Source organism: Tachysurus vachellii, chromosome 1, assembly GCF_030014155.1.
Source record: "Tachysurus vachellii isolate PV-2020 chromosome 1, HZAU_Pvac_v1, whole genome shotgun sequence".
In the NCBI taxonomy this organism is placed as follows: domain Eukaryota; kingdom Metazoa; phylum Chordata; class Actinopteri; order Siluriformes; family Bagridae; genus Tachysurus; species Tachysurus vachellii.
The window spans coordinates 25,758,977-25,782,891 of NC_083460.1; the positions used below are offsets into that span (position 1 = coordinate 25,758,977).

At 36.4% G+C, this 23,915-nt stretch overlaps 2 protein-coding genes across 3 annotated transcripts in view; both read left to right on the forward strand.

Moving 5' to 3' along the window:
• The first annotated feature begins 82 nt into the window (after nt 1–82).
• Nucleotides 83–14,538, forward strand: fam163ab (family with sequence similarity 163 member Ab). The gene is made up of 3 exons (XM_060864574.1): nt 83–494; nt 12,235–12,349; nt 12,916–14,538. The coding sequence occupies exons 2-3, from the start codon at nt 12,257–12,259 to the stop codon at nt 13,237–13,239; spliced, it is 417 nt and encodes a 138-aa protein (XP_060720557.1). The 5' UTR covers nt 83–494; nt 12,235–12,256; the 3' UTR covers nt 13,240–14,538.
• Nucleotides 14,539–19,836: 5,298 nt separating this feature from the next.
• The window catches only part of rabgap1l (RAB GTPase activating protein 1-like), an 86,554-nt gene continuing 82,475 nt past the window's right edge, over nt 19,837–23,915 (forward strand). For both annotated transcript variants that reach the window (XM_060879821.1, XM_060879830.1), the window contains exon 1: nt 19,837–19,961. The gene's annotated coding sequence lies outside the window, so the exon portion shown is untranslated. The remainder of the gene's footprint in view (nt 19,962–23,915) is intronic.

The window sequence follows — 23,915 nt, forward strand, 5'->3', positions numbered from 1 at the left end:
GTTTTGGGGGCGTTTCACTTGGCATCTAAAAAAAAATCTACATTTCTTGCTGAGAGTAAACCCCTTTAAGTTTGTGCTTTATTTGTCTTCTGGCGTCATTTTATCTGTGGAACTGCAAACCCAGGCGATTTATTATTTAATACAGAAAGCAAGTCATCTGTAAAAAGAAGTTGTGGTGACTTTAAGAGCCGGTGTGAACGTGTAGCAGCTCTGATGGGTTCATACTGTATCCAGCGGACACACGTCCCGTATTAAACCCCTGCGATACCCGAGCGGTCACACAGCCGCACAGAGGAGACACATCATCAACAAACCGACAAATCAACAGATGAAGAATGATAAACGTGTGAAGTTCATTTTTCCATGCGTTTAGATCCAGTAGTGTATCGTGGACGTGTGTGTGTGTGTGTGTGTGAGTTGTGTGTCAGCCCGGTTGCTGTCCCTGGTCCTGGATCCATATCGCCTCCATGGTGAAACAAAGACTTTAGACACAGGTATGTCTTCAATCCTTCAATTTATACCTGTATTAAAAAAATAAAAATAATACGGCAATGATTCTAGTAGCAAACTCTGTGTTTGCTATACACATATTGCTATTTTTTTAATTCAAGTGAATGTAAATGCGCTTTACTGTCATGATTTATATGAGTATAGGCATTGAAATGATAAACATTGTATATAAAAGTGAAAAGTTGTATTTTTTCCTAATTTAGTATTCATTTCTGACGGTTTTTATGGTACTAAATCTTATAAATGTACATTTATTAACTGGCTTGGATGATCATAGTGATTTTAATAAGCAATGGATAAGTGGCTAATGAAGTAAGAATGCCCAATCAGGTTAGTCATAATGTACCGACTAACACAGTACAGACTAAGGAAGGTACGTCATTGATTATAGCATTGATTTGAGTTATTTTCACCTGTTCAGGTGATGATATCAATGACAGTGAAGTAATATCTCAAACAGTCTCATTTTTCTGCTATGCTTGCTCTTTGGTCTGTGCTGAACAAGTATCTCTCCTTTCCTTGTTGCTTTCGTATGTGATTTTTTTCCTCTGTATTTTTTATGTAGTGCAAACAGATTATGTTTAGATTTGAGGTTGATGAAGTCTAGTCTATGGTTTTGAGTACATACAATATACAGTACCATGACTGACTGATATTTGTGGACTGATATTTGTGTCAAATACATACTGTATACGTACACACACACACACACACACACACACACACACACACACACACACACGTATATAGAGATTTATAAAATGATTTTATTCCATCTTGTGATCATGTTGATGAGGGAGATATGTTTTAGAGAGTTTTCACAAATCACCGCATCCTTGTAAATCATATAGTAATTAATGCAGGGTTCAAATGTTAAAAACAGGCTCATGGCTGTCTTATGACCATTTTTCAATCTCTCACTATTATTAGATATTAACCTCCAGCTGCACCTGACTTTAAATTAAGTCTATTTTTATTCACTTCGATTCACTGGACCTGATCTTTATGGTCCACTGTTCTTGTTCTTTCGAGTGAACATGGACGACAGAGAGCTTTGTGAGAAAGATGGCTGATCACTCTGTGTCTGAATACCTGGCTGAGATCTCTCAGTGATGGAAGAATATTGTTGCAGGAATGCTAGTTGAATTATTGAAAACCAGGATTTTAATGCTTGAAAGCTCATGTGCTTGCGACTCCAGAAGCAGTGTCTTCCTCAGAATAGTGGAACTATGTGTGTCCTCTCATTTAATTAGGTACCATCCAAAAACCTTCTCTTATAAGAAGGATATACTATCTACTGCTGTGATCTACTGCAGCTTTAGCCTATCGCATTTTATATTGGTGTGTGTATATATATATTATATATATATACATATATATATATATGTATATATATATATATATATATATATATATATATATATATATATATATATATATATATATATATATAAATATATATATATATTGCAGAATTATTAAAATCAAATGAAATATCATGAAATCATTGGATTTAACCTTGCGGTTATATACATGCTAAATTCAGATTAAAGTTTGTATGGAGTTTTGCATGTTCTCCCTGAGACTGTATGGGTTTCTTCCAGGTTCTTTGGTTTCTACCCACTGTCCTGACTGTGCATGTGTGTGCATGGCACAATATTTTCTCCTTACTTCCAGTATTTCAGGGATAGGCTCTGAATAACTGATGATTCTACTGTCACTCATTGTAACAAGTGCATCTATCATTTCCTTTTTTTCATCAAATATTTAATAGTTTCATAAATGTTGAATCTAAAAATGCTTGTAATTTTTTCATTATGCAAGACTTAAATTTTGTAATGCGTCGTGTGCTGTGAAAATGGTTTTAAATATTACAAGACTTTCCGCCATTCTATCCACCATTACAGTGGAGCAGAATCGACTGAAATGGAATTAGATCTGAAAATTAATTCATTCCTTCATTAATTATGTGAAGATGTTTCTACAAGTAGCTGTGGTGTCAGTGATAATTATGCAAAGTTGAATCAACATGGTCCTAAAGGAACCATTAGCAATGAATAATCCACTGATTCCCATCCCTGATGTTGGAACAGTCCTGCGTGCTGTTGTTTACCCTTCTGTAATAAATACGATTCATTGATTCAGCTAACCAGGCTCTTTCCTGAGTCAGTGTGTATATGTGTATATGTTTGAGCAGGGAAAACAATAAACTCTGTGGGATCAATGTGAAGAACCACGGGGTGATGCCTCATGATGCTTTCTGACCCACTCACCAGTTGCAAAGCAGGATGTGTATACGTGAATTATGTAATATGTGAAATGGTGCCAACACACAGTAAGTCCATCAGGCTGCATTTTAAACAAACATGACTGTTACACTGAAGTCGCCTTTCCGCATTGAGCTTTTTATGGCTTTTTATGAGTGCGGTAATATAATTAGAGCTCAAATCCAGTAAATGATTAAAAACCACTGCATAGTGAAGATCATGCGAGCATAACATATCCGCACATCATTGAATGCAGCTATTCAATCTGTAGCCCTCCATAACCACTGTGAATAAACAGAATGACACAGGAAGTGCTGAATAAGGAAGCCGGCAGTGCTCTGAGGTTGTCAGATATGCGAGACTGGATGCAGCTTTGTCCTTGGGCTGGGAAGCTCATGCAGAACAGCTATAAATCTGTGATCCATGCTGTGCTGGAGTATTATTGCCCCTCAAGATATACACAGATGGATCCTATGAGATGGAGGAGGAGGAGCTGTGACTTTTTGTGATCTGTGCTCTCGTGCACTTTACGCCACTGAGTGAGAGGCGAGATTGAGAGCACTTTCAGCAAAATTATTAATGAGTGGTTTTAGTTGAAGAATATAACTATACTGTGCCTTAATGTTCTGTAGTGTAGATACAGTAGCTACAGTGCATCATAAAACCTTATGTGATTATATCTTAATGGTATCCTTCCCTGGTTATTGTATATTTTTCAAATGTATTTACAGGAAAGCAGAATGCATTTTTTATAGTAATTCATACACACATTAAGCTCACTGAGGGTCAAAAAAACAGTCCTTCATTTAGTCATATTTTATTAACACAATATACAACCATTTTTTTATTTAGCACTTTTAACATTGGGCATGGGGGGCACGGTGGCTTAGTGGTTAGCATGTTCGCCTCACACCTCCAGGGTTGGGGGTTCGATTCCTGCCTCCGCCTTGTGTGTGTGGAGTTTGCATGTTCTCCCCGTGCCTCAGGGGTTTCCTCCGGGTACTCCGGTTTCCTCCCCCGGTCCAAAGACATGCATGGTAGGTTGATTGGCATCTCTGGAAAATTGTCCCTAGTGTGTGATTGCGTGAGTGAATGAGTGTGTGTGTGTGCCCTGCGATGGGTTGGCACTCCGTCCAGGGTGTATCCTGCCTTGATGCCCGATGATGCCTGAGACAGGCACAGGCTCCCCTTGACCTGAGGTAGTTCGGATAAACGGTAGAAGATGAATGAATGAACATTGGGCATTGTCTCAATGAAATATAAAAATCTCAACAAAAATGAGAAAGTTTTAAGTTTAAATTTATATTTATTCCTAACAATAAAGCCAGAGGGAAAAGGAACAAGGAAGACTCCCAGAAATGACATGAGGAATCCTTGAAAAGAACCAGACTCAAAAGAGAACTCATCCTCATCTGGATGACACCAGATTAAAATTTTCCTTTCTGCAGCTGTATATAGTCAAGAGGAATTGTGTAACCAGGAGCTTTTCAGCAATATATAATTATAATTCTCCAAGTGGTACTATACACAGCAGTCCTACAGTATATATCTCCAGATAGTCCACATGGGGCCACCCTTAACAGCAGTGAGCTGTCCAAGTGATGAGAATCCACACAGAAGTGTGGCATCAGGATAGATCACAAGTAGTTATTTATCTTATTTTAAACCTATTTTTTCCCAGTGTTTTTAAAATACATTAAAATATGTTTTGCTTAACTTATATGTTCACAAGTGAAGTCTTATCTTATTCAACAAAAAAGAAACAAACCAACAAATAAAGGAATTATATATACTGTAAAGAGCAACAACTCTGGATGGGCTCTTGAGACAAAAAAGGAATATTTATTATTAACCAGCTTGAATATTTGAAAATAAGACTTATATATCAGTGGCAGTATTCTCAGTCCTCCCTTAGTTCCTGCATGAATGGTGTAAATTTCTCCATAAATGTATTTATTTGAAGGTTTTAAACAGAGTGTTATCTTTTCCATCACATAAATCTCCTTTACTGTCTGCATCTATTCCTCAAATTGCTGGTACTTTCTGGACCCATTTAATAGTAATGTTCTTTTTGGCAGCTTTCGAGAGTATTCATAAAAGATATGTTTATTCCCTCCACTAATACTGGCTTAACTGCTTAAATAGTTATCTAAGGATTTCTGTATTAATCAACTTTTGTTGTTTTATTAATAAGCCCAACTACAGTTGTCCAGAAGGGATGATGGTACAGTCCCAGAATATATTTGCTTTTCTAGATCAAAACTGCAAAGAAACAATTGATCACTTTCCAGGGGATTCTCTCCTGGTATTACTATTTTATACATTTCTGCATGTTTCTCAATCAGTTCACATCATAAATCATTTGATTTGATGTGCATTATTTTTTTCAAGGCCCCCAAAGCTATATAAATGATGTTAATTGGTTTAAGGATCTTATTACCATTCTGTACACTGTATTTTAGCCAGGAATATCACCAGCAATTGCAGTTCAGCTCTTTTTATCTGTATTCTTAACAGTGTTTTATTCCAGCATGAGGATTTTTGGGAAAGCTACACACATAAATTTAATGTACCGTTTTTTTTTGGCACAGAATCATATATTGTGATTAATGTTTGCTCAGGGGAAAGCCATCTGAAATTCAGGCCTGTAGAAATAAACCTTGCAACATGCTCGTGACGTAGGATAGCCTTTAGTTTTAGTGCTGAAGTATTCATTTGTTGTAATATTCAAAAGTCGACTTTGATTACATTTAATAAGCTCACAAATCTACTATGAAAGAATTAAGCCAAAATGTTAAATAAAATAGTGAGTAGTGAGAAAGCAAAAATCTCATGATTAAGACACGCTAAACAAAGCCAGAGAGCACATAAGCTTTTGGTGTCTAATGTTTGTTGGTTTGTTTGCTTAACACAAGCTTGAAAGCTGTTTAAGTAGCTAAAAACTGATCTGACTGATGAACAGATAGACTGATGGTGATCTACTGCAGCACATTTAAGGGCCACTGAAATTGATCAGAAACCCAAATAGGAAGATTTGTACTGGAGATGATCCACTTCCACCAATGAGTGAAGACTGTTAAGTGGAGAGCTAGGATACAGGTTAACGTGAGGAACGTGGAGGAAGAAAGAGGAAAAGACAAGAGCTGTAGTATTTGTGCTTTAAGGTGCCTGTCAAAAGGAGATCTGTTGGAAGTTCAGAAGACTTTTCCCGCTAAGTCAACCTCTCAACCTTAGTCGACTTAAACAGGGAACTTGCACTGGGAACACGTTTTCTCAAACTGTAAGACAAGGCATGTTCAGGGATCGTAATAGCTACCAAATAATAAAGGAGGTGAAGGAAATACAAATTGAAAAGCTTAGACAAACCAAAGCCTGTGCCATGGAAGGAGAAAGACCCCAATTCTAGAGGACTTCACAAAGTCTCCAGCAGTCAGCCCTGTAATGACAACTCAGGGTGGACCTCGGAAGCAAGTTTTAATACTAAGTTGATATCCATATGACCAGAAACCAGATGCTGTCATGTGAAGCTCACTGTTCCAAGGAATGATGGCTGTCAGGAAGCAGCAGAAAGGAAATTCTCTAAATAACAAGACTGGGTTGAGGGGTACAGAGAAAAAGCCTGCAAGCCTGGCTGTTTAGGGTGGAGGTGGGCTGCATAGGGTTTCCTGATCAGTCTGTCTGGAACCATAAAGAAGTCCTGAGGCACAGGATTTGGGATATGAACATCCTGTTCATAACATCCTGTTGGAAACTAAAGCCAGGGCAAGATGGACAGTGACTTGTATCACCACTGCTGCCAACTGGAGAGAGTTGTTGTTATGAGTCAAAGCAGTCCTTCAAACACCTTCAAAACTCCCTGAGAGTTATTTACTTGAAGTAAATTCAGTAACACAGATTTTTATTTTTTATTGTAATAGACAACAATAAGTGTCACTGTGTTGTAAACCACATTATCAATCTAGATGTAATTTGAGGAAGATATTTATGCTATTGATTTAAGGAGAGTGATTCCTATATTTGCTAGCTTAGGTAATCAGTCTCTATAGCTATAGTGCAAAACTATGGAGCAAGTAATAGGCTATATTTGGGGTAATGGAAGATTTTGTTTTTCTTTAAACAAGAACTCATACATAAGATCTCGATTTTGGAATTGAGAAGCAGATTTTTGTCAACCGCTGCAACCTTAAAATTGGGTCACATTCTAAACAAATGTTGAGAATGGCTGGATTAATGAGAGCTAGAAGTCATTTTCTGTCTTGCACTGGAGATTAAAATTTCATGCCTGTTCCTGTTCGAAGAGGTTCCTTAAGTACTGCTCATCAGTGTGTATAAGTCTATTGTTCTCCCCAGAATAAGAATAACTCACTCTTTTGATTTTCTTGGCAAATACATAAAATATGCAGGAACAGAGTCGAAGGTTAGAACAGATATGGAAAGAAATGTCTGATCCTGTTTTACATGGGTTTAGAAGGATTATGCTTATTAACAAATACAGTCGAACACAGACTGTATAGCAGAAAATGTACACCGAACATCTGCAAATGTTCCTGGTGGAAAAATAAATGTCCAGCATCACTAAGAATAGAAATAAATCCACATGATGGTTAGTTCTGGGTGGCAGGGTGCATCCAATTATTCTGTAGTGTTTTCTAATTATCTTTAAATAGCCCTCATTGTTGTTCTCACATGTTGGATTATTGTTTGCTACTGCTTGTGAGTACAGCCTGTAATTATGGAAGCTATTATTATTTATCTTTAAAATGTTCCAAACATGGAGAGCAAGCATGCTTAAAGAGCTCCTTAGCAAGAGAAAGGTACTCATTAGGGCAAGACAGAAGGAAATGGTCTTTTGTACAAGAGAGGAAGATGTGGTAGATAAGAAAAAAACAAAAGGACAGCCAAGGGATTGGGAGAGAGAAGGATGACATAATGAGGATAGACAGAATGTGAGCGATTAGATGGCTGTTTGCCCAGAAGCGACTGAACAGATGAGGAAGAGGAGGCAGGATTTGGCACAGCTGAAGAAACATCCTACTTCTGGCAGCTGAAATGATATACATAATCACCAGGTAAGATAAAAGTAAAAGCTATAACAGAGGAAAAACATTTCTGTTGGCTTATACTGTACCTATATTATAGATATGATTAAATTTACTGATTAGAACCATTTGTTCAAAATCAATTCCCTTGATTTTCTTTCAAGCACATCATCAAGTTCTAGTTTATATATGCATTTAAAAGCCTGTGTACAAGTTACTTATACACACAGATTGTGGCTACTATTTTTAAAGTTTTTTTTCTCAAGACCTAGCTACTGTAGGTATACTAGCTATCTATTCTATCACCCGATGCTTAACGTACATCCTGATGTGTATTTTTAACAAGTGCCACAGCATTTCCTACACTGGTTGATATTGACTAATATTATACTAAAATGTGACTGTCTCTTATTTTCTAATATTTAACTTTATAAAAATTCAATGGTATTGCTTTAGAGGTTGTGTATTTCAGTAAAGTTTGGGCTGGTCAGACTCAGTAAGTGAGTGACGCCATGATGTTTTAATCAACAACCATGGATCCATTTCAATGAAAAAAAAAAGGTTTCCAACGAATGATTTATTCCCTTTTTTCATCAGGACATTTGGTCCATACCTGAATCTTTTCATATGATTATCTGATTTTCAAGACCTTCATATCTATTCAATAACAGCCGATTAGTCTGAACCTTACTGGGGAAGTGTAAAGTGATGACTTGCACAGCCACATTGTTACTTGCTGACTATTCTGCCAAATCTCTTGGACTAGGATTAATTGTCTGTCAATGCTAGGACTGGCTGGTAATTCTTCAAACGCAGTCTGACTGTTTTGCCAGATTGCAAAAAATGGTTACTTGTCTTGTCCTGTTAAAATAATAATAATAATAATAATAATAATAATAATAATAATAATAATAATAATAATAATAATAATAATAATAATAATAATAATAATAATAATAATAACAACAACAACAACAACAAATAAAATAAAAATAAATAAATAAATAAAACCAAAACCAAAACCAAAACCAAAACCAAAAAAAAAATAATAAAATTAAATCTGTAAGAAATTTTATTGTGTCATTAAGGATTACTTTTTCAGATAGCAAAAAGACAATAAACAACAATTAAGTTTTCACATTGCAATGTAATGTAATGATTAGTTTGTAAGTAATATGGTTTTGGGAAACCACAGGGAGGGGGACAGTGAGTCATGGGTCACTTTCATGTGTGAGTCAGCATTTGCTCAAGATAAACTCAAAATGTAATTTAGTCACTTTGCAAAAAAAGCATACTCAAAGTACTGCATTCTGTTGAGGACTATCTACTTTCTATTTAATTATAAAATTATAAAGTTCTTTTTCTGTTGATGTGTAAATAGAACTTGTCATTTTTGGAAATTTTTAGTTGTTTTAAATTCCCAATGTGTCTTGAGTGAATATATAAATTCTTAAATTTTCGAATAAAGTAGACCAGCTGGCTCGGCACTCTTAGCTGAAAAGGAGTTAATTGTCTCCGTTGACGCAGATGCTTGCGTTAGGCATCACAGCTGCAGGAAGTCTTATCAGCACTACAGCACTACCATACTTTAGGCAATAAAGGAGAATTAAGGCTGTGCCAGAATCCTGCATTTTCTCTGTTGCTCTAATCTGGGCTCAGCAGTGGTGAGAGGCTTGAACAGCCATCCACTTGCTATGCTGTGTGAGCAGAATTTTAAAAACCGTTCAGGTTATATCAACTCCCTTGTTCCAGATTTCAGTTTCACATTTTCAGGTGGTATAGACATTTTAGATTACTGCTTCATCTCAGATGGAACAGTGTATAATGTTTAGTATTGGCTCATTGAATGTTTACACTAACACAATTTTACCCTTACACAAAATTTAATCAAACATCCAAGACATATTCAAAAAATAGCCAAGAATTTTCACCCAAAGTTTGTTTCTTTAGTTTTGAGGCTAATTTTGCTAAGAAGTTTAACAGTTTCTCGTACACTCTAAGCCTAGGTTATCAATCAAACCATGATGAGATGTTCTCTCATACTACTGAACATATTCTCCATCTTTAATTCCGAGGGAGAATCTAGTCTTCATGTTGGTTTATCCTGTTTAGACCAATTTATGTGGACACCGCAGTGTCAAATCAGTCAAAATCGATCTATATCTCAGGATGTCATTCGGCATCTCAGGATGCCATTCAGCATCAGAGACTGGTAGGAGATGTGACCCAAATTTAGAAGCAGAATTATTTGAAGTGATTTATTTTGCTGTACCGCAGTTTTCCATTTTAATGTGTTTTTACTATAGTCCTGTGTTTTACTATAGTTTTTTCGTTATGTACAAATTATATTACTAATTTTCATTTGAGTTGAATGGGTTTAGGTTTTATGACCCTAAACATGGCTGATTGACTGCATTTCATTTAAGATGAAAAAGTAATGTACAGTGGAATAGTTTGAAGCTGTTTTGGTGAGACAGCTGGTGTGTAGGATGAGGTAGAGATCAGGAAAATATCTCTCTTCTTTTCTACATACTGACAAATGAGATGCAATTATTTCTCCCACAGCATGAGTATAGGATCAATGTGGGGAGAGAAATGAGCAGGTGTGTCTGGCCTCCAGTAATTCTGTCTTCCACTCTCTTTTTCTCTCTCTTCCTGCTGTGAACCTTCATTATTCTCGTCCAGCTGCATGATTGCACTTCATCATGCCAGCTTTTTAATCAAATCTGCACTCCTGGTCAAACTCAATTCTGCCAAGCTGCTTGACCAAACACTTCCTCTGTCAGCACACTCACTACACGTCAGACAGAGGTGAAGTCAGAGGACACAAGCATCAGCACGCTGTCTTTCTCTCTACTTCTTTCCTAAACCATTTCTGTCTATTGATCCAGCTGTCCATTTGTCCAGCTAAATCCTGACTGCTGAAAAACATATTGATTAGGTGCATGAATCAAATTATATGTGTGTATGACAGTCTGTCTAATTGCAACTACAGCAGCAATGACATACATGCCACTATGGACTAATATGGGTTAATATGATCTGCTCAGATTTGATTTTGTTGCTATAGAGACCGACCAGGGAGCACAAACAGGAAGCAGCAAATTGGATGATTACGTGTTGGATCCAGGCAGCATGGAGCAGGCACCCTAACAGATTTTAGTTTTTTATCCTATAGAAGGGTTAGTCAGATATTCATTGTCTTTTGCATTGAGTTTTACGTGGATAATCTTTGATGTGTCAGGGAAAAGTTTTAATATTTAAATAATAAGTATGTAATATTTACTTTAGATACAACCCTCTGTAACAGAGAGCATTCATTTCTGTTATTGAATTTGTTATAGCTTTTTACCTCAACAATACAGTATGTTGCATTATACAGTGTTTAATGAAAGTCTACACAAACCATGATTTATTAAAATGTAAAATAAGCATTTATATATACATGGTTGTAAAGTGCCATCTAGTGACTTATTTTACTCTCAGACTTTCTACTCCATACAAGACCAAGACGAATACTTACTGAGACCAAGAAATGTACTAACTGGAGCCAAAACATGACCAAGACATTCCAAGAGCAAGAAAGATACTTTCAAAGACCAAGAAAAGACCAAGACCCATACAGACACATACAACATAAACCAACTGACACCAAGACCTACAGTATACTAGCTGAAACCATGATCAAGACTCTGTCAAGACCAACAGACAAAGAAAACACCAGAACCTACACAGATACTGCATACCTCTGATATACGTACCACCTCAGATTAATTATAAAACATAATCTACTATATTTAAGACTAATACCAAATGAAACATTATAATAAACAAGACCATGATCAATAAAACCAAGACCAATAAGTACCAAGACTAAGACCTGTAATAAGTAAAACCAAATCCCACACCACCTATGACCAAATAAACAATAAGAGGACACCAAGATCAATGTCCAGTTATCTTGAAAGCTTGGTAATTACAACCCCGCTTAAACACTATGCTTGTTTAGAAGGCCTTTTTTAATCTATTTAAAGAACCATAACAACACCTAAACCTTTATCTTTATCAGGGAATCCAGATTCTTAATATGCAAATGTAAACAGCCTGACCTACATAATCAGGATCAAGCTTGGCTCTTTTATGTTAGGACACAACAAACAGTTGCCAATCACATGTTCAATAAGAACTCTGGATTTCATATCACTGTATTTCTTATCATTATTTTGGTTTATCTCCTGCAGTCTCAAATAGGAATAGTTTAAATTTCAATGTTGCATTGTGAAACTATGAGCCAGGGATTTTATATAAGAACTCAAATTTAGCAGTATTTTATTTAAATATGTTCAGTGATGTTCCTTGCGTTCTAAAAATATTAGTCAAGAGGAATTTGCTTATTATGTGCTTCTGCTTGTTCTCAGGGTTTGATGGAGATCTGGTCGAATGACAGCGGGAACTGTTGTCATAACTGGAGGAATACTCGCAACGGTGATACTACTGTGTATCATTGTAGTGCTCTGCTACTGCCGACTCCAGGTGAGCATTATTGTGCATTTAATCACAAATTCACTGAGATCCCAAATAACAAAATACTCAAAGAATAATATAAATAATGTCTATTTTTGTCTATTTATGGAAAGTCAGCAGTTCATAATCCAGCACACCTAAATCCAAATGATCAAGTTCTTTACAAAGATTAACTAAAAAATGCTGTTTATAATATAAGTTTTGTACTGGAGCTACAAGTATATTGTAGATAACAAATAACTAAGAAAGCTTAGATTATTAACTGAATATCTACTCTTGGTTTGAGCCCTGGTTTTCACCTTTAAAGACTGGATGTGTTGTTAAAAATGAAGACTAGAGAGCTTCATTTGGGAAAAAGGGAAATGTGTTCAGAATTAAAAACGCTGTTTTGCTCCAGAAAATAGCCAACACATTATTAATAAATAAATGTGCCTATTATTTAAATAGTTTCAAAAGGTTTTCATTTCTTTCTCTGACTCCATATAATTCCAACTGACTCCATATACAGTTGACTCCATATAATTCCAGTTGCCCTCTTCTCTCACGCTCTTTCTCTCTCTCTCTCTCTCTCTCAGTATTACTGCTGTAAGCAGAATGGATCTGACCTAGACTCCCCTTCTTACTCTGAGGCCCAGTTCTCCTGTGATGTCTGCAGACCTCCAGTCATGGATGGGTCCAGCATCTCTCCCCTGTCTGTGTCTCCTGAAGTGGTCCACAGCTCCTGCCCCACCTGCTCCTCCTTCTACAGTAACTCCTTCTACCTCCGCAACAGGGACGAGATGCGCAACGGGGCTGAGCGTATTGCCTACACATTGCCCTCCACACACGGCACTTCGCTGAGCTCTCACACTTTCCCCGACTTCTACTGCAACACACATGCCATCAGCACTGATGTTTGAGCAGTGGTTAATGACATGAGGTGAGCTGTTCCAGATGACTGCTGTAGCACATGGGATTCTGGGATACAAGGAAAATGTATCTGAATGAGTATTGGCATTGGATTTGATTACTTTTTTCATTTTGAAGTATGAAACATTCTCTCAGTCAAGACAAAAGAAAATGTCTAAATGATTAGCATCTGTTTTTTTAAACAAGCTGATTTTTTTGCTGTTTACTTACTTCAGCACAAAGAACACTTGAACAACAAGAAGTGTTCAGAACATGATGCAGCCTGTTGGACTACAGTCAATGCAATTGACTTTAACATTTGAGTATTTATTGCTGCTGAAGCTTTGGACACTTCAGTTTTTCTTATAGAATTTATGGTAAATAATCTTTGGGCTTCGGAAATGCAGCAAAGCAGTAATTTGACCAGAGTTTGGGGATCTTTAAAATCTGGGCTTCCTGTCTCTACTGAATGAGAGCTATTCAACATGAATTTTCATCTGCTGCTGTTGGAATTGTGTCAGCTAAAGAAAATCATGTTTTTAGTATTAACATCAGTTGTAAATATGAATAAAGGTGGTGAATAAAAGGACAACTTATCAAGGAGTATTAATATTATAAGAGCAAAAGACTATTTCTAGCTTTCTCTATGCAATATCTATGCTTAAATCAAACATGACGATCTTTTTCCAACTTTTAGAAGGCATGATAAGTCTGAGGGCAAGGTCTCATTCTTTTAGGGAATGGCATGATAAGTCTGAGGGCATGGGCTGATTGTGTTGTACTGTAATTAATTTTGCAATGAGTTACATGAGATCACCCAGAAAGAAAATGTTAGCAAGGCTGTTTCAATTAATAATCTGCATTTTGAGAACAAGTTGGAAAACAGTGGCTCTTATTCATATAGTTTTGCTCTTATCCTCATCAGGGAACTTGCCTAGGATTTTTCGGTGGTACCGTATGGACTAATAGCGTAATGTCATCTGTTTTGTTACACTGTTTTAGGATATTTTCAGGGGACATTTTAATGCAAAAATATCTAATCACAATACACAATTTCCTTACCATGCTGCTAATTGGTACATACAGTATTAACAGCAGAATAAAGATTATTTTGTTCCATTACATCAACAAGAATAAATTAATTAACAACAAGGGAAAATAATGGGTAATCATGTAGCTTTTCACATCAAAATGAGTAATAAATGTGTTTCACTCAGTGGTATAGTGGAAGTGCACGCTTATGAAAAGTTTCAATTTGAAGATTGTGTTGAGATTTTTGTGTAGCACCTTGTAACAAAAGGTTTTCCATTCAGGACAGATTCTGAGTGGAACCCTTGAGGAACCTTATTTTCTAAGACTTTACAAATGATGCCATTGATATTGCAGAATTGTGTATTGTTGCAGAGTTTATTGTGATATCAATAAATCATATCATCATTTCACTGACCATATTTCCAAATACAAATAATTCTACAGTATTATGGTTCAAAACATGACAATTCTGAAAAAAGTGAAGTGTTGTCTTTTCCACAATTGTGAAATTGTTGTGGAAAAGACTGCGAATGCCCTTAGTCCTTCATACTGAGCACTGCTATTTGACATTTACATACAGTTAAATGCAAAGTTTGTACACCACTAAAACAGAAGGAAAAAGTTTAAATATAAATATATATATATATTGACATTGTCACAGGTCATTGTCACATAGTGAAAAACAAATTTGTATTTATTAAAAGGTTTGCATTTCTACTCTACCCACATTTCCTACTTCAAATCATAGTATTTTCTTTTTTTGTTGTTGGTTTTGTCTTATTGTTTGGATTTGTTCGAGAATTCACACATTTTATTTATACGTTTACGGAAATAATTTTCTTGTACACAAATAGTTAATCTTCCTTTTTTCCCCCAAAAGCCATGTAGGAGGCAAACTTTTGCACTCGTCTGTTTGTAATTCTCTAATTTCCAAATCCTGTTAGTGACTTTTTAACAGCATGTTTACGTATTATAACACACTATGAATGGAATTTTTGTTATATTGGATAAATATGGCATATTCATTTATTAATATGTTTTAATACATTTCAATACAAGTACTGAAAAAAAATTTCTTTTCATGTACAGTCTTCCCAAGTTTTAGATTAGATGGGAACATTTAGAAAGTGTAAAACAGCAAGGCAAAAAAAAAAAGATCATTAAAATTTTAGTACATTTCACCTTTTCACTGATATGTGTTGCATTTTAGCTCAATTATCCTTTTTGTCTGCTTTTCCAGATTAACTCGCTATGTGTAAAGAGAGTAAATAGTGATAATTCACCAAACAATTGTATTGCCTACATCAACAAAAAAGATCCTAATTGTTCATACATGTGAATCCGTACTCAACATAGACGCCTCAAAGAGTTGATTCGTTTGTGACTGGCTCAACACTACTTTGGATGCATCCCCATTACTTTTTGAAAACACAGTTAGTTAAATATAATACCTCAAGTCTCACATGAACCAAATAATTTCAAGTGCCCTAGTAATGTTTAATTCTCAGGGTTGTGTCTATGATACAAATGAAAACGTCTTTATGATAAAATTCTCCTTATATGAAAAGAAAATGTGAAATTCAAATTCAAATATAGCTGCAAGCAGTGATGGCGGGCCCTCGCACGTTTGTTTATCTCTATACGGTGCCTCCCAGAAAACAGTGCACGGTGGGCAAGTGCATCAAGTGGGTAAATATCAGTGGACAATTTTATGTTGTTACTGACCCATTTGGGGACTGTAGGTAAATGAAACCAGACATTTTAGACAAACGGGGCGATAGTGAGCCACTTAAGAGACACACCTTTGTCTGACCTTTTTGTCCACACTTAACAGCCGACAAACGGGATGTATGTGTCAAATTTCACGTTAATCTAAGCACGCCAAAAGCCTTAAATATGCCTGAAATAAAAGTAAACTTTGACACGATGCCATGGCAACAGTGTTTGAGATATCAAAAATCCGTTCGCAATTTCGCATCTCCAATATCTCTGCGTCATGGTGGCTAAGTCTGGTCTCAATTGCATGAATCCCCTAGGAGGAGTATTTAAAAGTTTACCGCATGCAGCTGTCAAAAAATCCACCTTTGTGACTGACACACTTCCTGGGGCCTGTTGGTGGTGCTATGTCCGAGATTCACAATAGGCACATCGATGCGATCGGAATCCTTGGCCGAACATACACACCACGTGTCATCACAATAAGACATTTTTTGCTTTAGATATTAGACACTTCCTGTTTCTCTGAATTCGCCATAACTTAGTCGCCTCGCCATGGCAGCACCGTTCGAGATATCAAAAATCCCTTCGCAATTTAGCAAGTGCAATGTCTCGGCATCATGTTCACCACGTTTGATGTCAATCGCATGAATTCCCTAGGAGGAGTATTTAAAAGTTCACCGCATGCACTTATAAAACAATCCAAAATGGCCGACTTCCTGTTGGGCGGAGCTCATAGTTTAGAGCGCGAAAGTTGTTCAGGTCGATGAGATCTATACGCGTCCCAACTCTCGTACATGTGCGTACATAATTGCCCGATCTGTGCACCAATGTTTGTTTTTGCATTACAGGGGGCGCTACAGAGCCCCCCTGCCACGCCCGTATTCCAGCTTTTGCCGAAACCTAGTGTCGCACGACTCTGACATGTGTTCCAAATTTCAAGAGTTTTCGAGCATGGTAAGGGACCCCAATTGGCCAATGTGTGGGGGAAAAAAAACAAATAAATAAAAAAATGAATACTCCCGAGCAAAAACAATAGGGCTTCGCACCATTCGGTGCTCGGGCCCTAATTACAGTAAAGAAACATTGCAGTAATGGACATAAACATGCAATATCTGCAAGAGTGTCATTATAATGAATCATTTAATCAGCTTATAGGTTCACACACTTGGGTTTACTTTCTTTTTGTGGTTTAACAGGTTGACAATGTAGATAACTAATAGCTAAAACACTGAAACGTAGCAACTGATCAGTGAAAGTGTGATTTCTACTGATCTACTAGCACTGCTTGACTGGTCCCACTGTCTCTCAGGGTAAGAGGTGGGTATTCATCAAGACTCTTTTCTCTTCTGGCACCGAAGTGGTGGCATGAAATTCCTTGTGATATCTGAACAGTTGAGTCACTGGCTATCTTTACAATGACGGGTGAGAACCTACCTGTTCCCTGTTTGTTTCATGCATTTACAAAAAAAAGTGCTATTATTCCTTCTAACAAAGTTTTAGGCTGAGGGTATCATTAGTCTGTGTCCTAGCATACCAGTGTTGGTTTATTCATTGATAGAGACCTCACTTTTATAATTGTGTACGTTGCTCTTAATCAAGCTACACCAATGCTCTGTCTAGAATAATGAATTGAGGGAGGATGATACAGGAGTCTTACCCCACAAAGCTCACCTGATTAATGGCTGATGTCTGCAGTGTGAATTTTGTATGTATATATAGAAAAAGAGATGAGAGAAATGGTTTCAGTTGGTGATATTCATTGAAGCCAATTTGTTGCTTCATCATTCTTGATATATTTTTGTACACGTAACCTCATATTGAACTTATTTTAAAGTAAATTATGAGCATTATGTTTTGGAAGGAAAAAAAACAGCTGCAGTAGAATATGACCAGAAAAAACTACCAGACATATACTTGTGTTGCTGTTGTATTCTGAGATACAGTGCATTCAGAAATAAAGGGTGCAAACACTTTCACAATTTAATAATGTTGTATTTTACCTTTACTTTGTTTTTGTTTTTTTAATATACTCCATAATGCAAACTCATTAACAGGGTTTTTGATTCTAAATGTATTGCTATTATGAAACAACTTTTCAATTCCGATGATTGGATATGAAATAGAAAGGTCTATTTAAGGTATGTCAGAAATAAAGAAAGTTTTAGTAATTATGTAATTATGTTGAGGCACAGATCAGGGGAGGTGAACCAGAAGGTACCAGAGATCACAATGACTTTTCATTCTTAAACCCAGTGGTCCTTCTGAAGATTAGTTTGGTGATGGAGGACAGTCAAGTCAAGTCAAGAAGATTTTATTGTCATTTCAAGACCCAAAAGTATATATAGCTGTTGCAGTACACAGTGAAATGAGACAACTTTTCTCCAGGACCAGGGTGCTACATAAAACAAAGACTTAGTAAATAGTCCTGGCCACATAAAATGCATCTGTCCAACCTGGTGCAAACAGTGCAAGACAAAAGACAACAAGACAGTGCAGGACAAAAGACAACAAGACAGTGCAGGACAAATGACAAAAAAACAGTGCAAACAAAAAATACAAGACATTTCACAAAAGACAATACACAATAGACATTAAACAGAAACCAGGCCAGTGTAAATACTTTGTGTTCAACAATATTGTGTGTGCAGAAATACTGGAATGATCACAGTGTTACAGCAGCAGTTACCTGAGACTTGGTAAAGTATTGTGCAAAACAGCAATCGACTGAAATGTGAGACGACATGTGCAAAGAGCAAAAAACAGTGTGAAAAACAGCATGTAAACAGTTTGATGGATATATATTGGAAGAGTGTGTATATAGTGTAGGTCTTTGCAGTCCATACAGTTGATGTGCATGTGTGTGTTGTGTTCAGTACAGTTCAATTCAGTTATTAAGGAGTCTGATGGTGTGAGTGTGTGTGTGTATGTGTGTTTTGCTCAGGAGTCTCTTTAAGGAGTCTGATGGCTTGTGAAAGAAACTGTTATCATCAGCATCCTTAGTAAAATGTTTATCTTGGCTTGACAGGAGTTTGCCAAAAGGCATAAAGATCTTGTCTGATAAAACTCTCTGCAAAAGTAAAAGTAGACTAAATAATGAATAAACTAACTAACCACAAAATAATGAATAAAGATAATGAAACAGTTCATGAAATTAAGCTAATGTTGAACCAATAATCAGGGACAGCAGTAAAATATTTTGTGATTTTATTATTCATGATTAACTAGCGTACATTAATTAGTGTTTAATTTTGTCTCATTAATTTTAAGAATACAGAACCATGCAGTAAGATGGTGGCATTGCTTCCTCACAGCTCCAGATGTGTCAATGTGTGTGTTTGCCACCATGGGAAGGTGTAAGAAATGTAAGAATAACTAGGCATGGAACTCATGAACAAATGAGATTCTAACAAATGAGATTCTAACAAATTTTGCACTGTAATACACACTCAAAAAAAAACCCTTATTTCTTGCTCCATTTAATGTCCTCATTTTGTGCCTCTGGGGAAATCAGAGGGATTTACTGTGAGCCCCATGGAAGCTTTTTTCACCTGTGTTGTAAACAAGATACTGTTATTTTATAACAAAAAAAAAAACAAAACACGACTTTCGTTGATATATCTTTTGGTTTTGTTAAATGTAAATGCAGCATCCTGTGTGATTTTGGTTCTGACTTTACAGAGGGCATTTTTCTGACTCATAAGTGAGTCTTACTCCAGTGACGTAGCATAAACCACGACTTCAGCCCACCTGTATTCCGACAAATCCCGCTTCCTGGTCTAGGATTTGATAATTTTATGCAGCGTTTGACATTGTGATTGGGTGTCAGCTCTAACTTCCAATCAACACAACGCTTATGAGTATTAACCAATCACAGCCCAGGAGGTGGGATATTCCCAAATATGGGTAGGGAAACAAGGCGTTTTTCTGATGCTGGATATAAACCGGACTGCTGACAGACACTTCAACGCAAAACTCCGAACAAGTAAGTTATTCTTTCGGTGTAGGTTTTGACATCAATTAGACGTTATGCTGCTGTTACGGCCCACACTTTTACGTCTAACCGCCATGGTTTATGTTAACGTTCAGCTGTTGTCAGGAAACAAACAAACAAACAAACCCAGGCTAACAGTTTATACACTGCTAACCAGTTATGACACTAACTAACTAGCCAGCTTGCTAATCAACGCACGAGCGCTTAGATACCTGTGCATGGCTCGTGCTTTTTCTGTTATTGCTAGTTATTTAGCTAGCTTAGCATAGATGGTTGGCTGCTAAGCTATTTTGTGTCAAAGGGTGTAATTTCGGAGATAACTGTGTGCGTTAAACCACAACAGTGAGACACTGTAACAGTGTGGCTGTTACATGTAACAACATAACATTGTTAGCAAGTTTCAGATTTAACCATATATATTTCATATATATTTATAGACGGTTAAGCGCGTTTCCTGTTTTACTTTTCACCTTAGCAAGTTGCCTTTCACACGGTAGGTTAAAAACATTAGCTGAGATTGTGTTGTCCTGCAAAGTTGTTAGAGTTTTAACATCACATTTGACTAAGTTTCTGGTTGTTCCTAGATGAGCTAGTTTGGGTAAATGGACACACGTATTCAAATATAGTCTCACATACAACATACACAAATATGTACAAGCAACTCATTTTTTTCAAGAAACAGGGAGTGTGAGTGCTGCTTGGACTCTTGTGTAAAAGCAACCAGTGTAAAGATGCCATAGGATTGACCCCAAGCTCATAATATAGCTATAAATGCAGTCGTGGTAAATGTGAAAGAATGTGTTTGTGACCTGGTTTCGGCAAAACCTGGGATCTTTGCTGATTGGTGGTGCAAGCAGAAAAAAGTCTTGTTTTTAATCTCTGTCATGTAATCTGACCTGGAGATCTCAAGTCATTGTCTCTCATAGAATCAAGCAAAGGAACTCTGTCATATAATCTGACCTGGAGATCTTAAGTCATTGTCTCTCATTTGGATTAATCTCATACATTGTGACTTAATCATAATCTTAAACTAATTGTACAAATTTATACCTGATTATTGCTGACAAGTTGAGCCGGTCGATCGGTGAAATATGCTCAAGTTTTAGATTTCACGTGGTTTGGAAATAATTAACGTAAATCTGCTTTACTGCCAACAACTAGAACACGTCATCAGTAAATCAACATAATTGCTGTGTATTATTTTGATCACAAGAAAGTAAGCATGATCAAATCAGAGTACAAATTACATGATGTATGTCACAGATGTAGCTTGCTGCCATCGAGTGAAGTTTTGTTTTTTGGTGAGAATCAGTTGAGAATATGGTGGAAAAGTACTGTGTTTATGAAGACAAATTCTTCCACTCCGAATCATCTCACTGGCACTTGGTGAATTCAAGTAATTTACAGTCCACTGTTTTGCCTTTTGGGTCACAAATCAGACAAATTTAGAGTGCTAAATCTTGAGGCAAATTTAGAGTGCAAAAGGCTCACATTTCTCAATACCCTGAAAAAAAATAGAGAAGTGAAGGACTCTTGTGTTGAAATAAGTGAGGTTGATATGTACTATGCTAGTACTTGTTTTCATTTAGGGAGTGTTGTAATTACAGAGTGAATACATCATCTGTACAAAGCAGACTGGTTTGAGGAACACATTGTGGTCAGTGTGTGGCTACTTATTCAGTTTAAGTAAGTCTACGTAGTGCTGGAAAATTGCACCATGTGCTTAGAGAAAAGTGCATGTGGCATGGTGTCCATGAAGCATTTTACTCTGTAACTTGGTGACTGGGTGTGACAGAACTTCAATGAATATATTGCCCGCCCATGTGCAGTTGACCTCAGTTCTGTCTGGAGAAAGCTGGCGGCAAATCTCCCTGGGCTACCACATCTCTGTTTTCATGATGTAATAGCAAAAACATGGTTTACAACAGGGACTCACTCCTTTCACAACATTAAGCGTAACTATAAACTCTAAAATGTATGCTGTGTTTCTCTTTAATGAATAAATCAATATAATTGCTGTAGTACAAGATATTAAAACATTTTGTTACGTGATATTAAAAGACAGCGATCAATTTCAAGGTGGTTACAGTAACTCTGCATCACATCAGACCCCGTTTTATTTATGTGTTTCTTTATAGACGGTTTTAATGAGTTATTACATGTGAAAATGCAAGGTTAGAAATCTGTACATTGGCAGCTTAATGAGTTAAGTTGATTGCATTGAGCTAATTCTTGAAGAAACACAGTTGATTGATTCTTTATCTCTTTGTTTGTTCTAATTTTATTGTGCTAATAAAATGTAGGTTAGTTTGCACTGATGAGAGAAAAAAAAACTGAAATTATGAAACAGCATATTTACCACAAGGAGCATGATGCCATTATGTGGTAGATTTAACAAAACCCTTCAGGCCATTAATCTGTGATTATGAAGAAATGGCCCATTTGGCACAAAGCACTGCTGTTTGGATTCACTTTCAGCTCTGGAACATTTATAAAGGCTGTAATTGACTGAATGTGATCAGAGCACATGACTGCGTCTCAGGAGCTGCATCTGTGTAGAGTCTTTCACACACAGCTGGCTGTGGTCACACTTAAACCACCAGTTTACTGAGCCTGGGGCTGGTGATCATACAGTGTCGTGTTTTATTGTGTATAGGATTGTGTCTTATTTTTTTTTTTTTTTAAAGAATAAAAGCATCTGAGTATTTTTCAGGATAATTCATGTGTAATGATGTGAAGTTACATAAAACAACACCGATTGGCTTTTCACAGGAAACGGTGAGATGAGAATCAGCAGAAAGCAAATTGGTAAATTGCACTTCGCAGCCTGTAGTGTTATATCAGCCTTTTTTTTCATTCACTTTCATTCTACACTGTCTTACAAACAACATCTTGGTGTTTCAAACTTTGTGATGCTTTATATATAGATGTTAAGCTTGTTATTCCTAGAAAAGGACACAGAAACTAATTACCAGGGCAGTCTGGGTAATTACAGCAGTTACAAGGAACAACAGGAACAGCATCAGGATAAACAAGTTGGAGCTATTAACTGTTTGTGCAAAATACATGGAGTAACGCATTAAATAAACCAATTCCAGCATTATTGATCGTATTGATTTAGAGTGTCTTGCTGCTTGCATGTATCATAGCAGGAGACCTTTTAGGGAGACCAGTATTCAGAAACAAGATAGAAAGAACATGCATTGTTTTCTAAATAGGAAAGTATTTTTTAAATAAACACAATCAACAATTTTAATAGACACAACATATTATATTTATTTGACAACTGATGGATCAAATTGATTAAAACCTTTTTCTGTGTACATCTGTAATTCAACTGAGGTTGAGAATTTGAGTTGAGTTTTTTGTTAAATCGACCAATGTTGGATGTATAAATCTTTCTGGTTACTTTTACTTTATCAGATTTTATGGCATGTTCTGAACATCGATGTTGACTAACAAGGAAAAAGATCCTGTGAAGAAACGCAGTTTGTCACACATTTTAAACGATTTCAAAAAAATAATAGTAGCTAAGATGGGCCGTGAAAGGGCTATATAACTGTCTCTCTCTGTGCTGTTAAGTCATATTTTATTCTTCCCTTATTCTTAATGTCTTACATTTTTTGCATTCTTTTATCATTTCTGTTGTTATTATTGTTACCGTGTGTGTATTTTTGACTTCAGTTGGTTTGCGTTTTATTAACTTATAAAATGTTGGTGTGTTTGATTTAGCCACCTATGTACAGCACTTTGGTCAGTAAAAGTTTAAAAATACTATAGAAAGATATGATTCTTACCTTGATCTATATTTTGAGGACGATATGGATGGAAAATCGTTTAGTGTGTGTCTTTCAGCAGAGTAGATTAAACGGTGCTAGGATGCTGACAGTAGTCTTTGTGGTGCTGTTGCCACTAAACACCATTCCATTTACTCTGAATAGAATT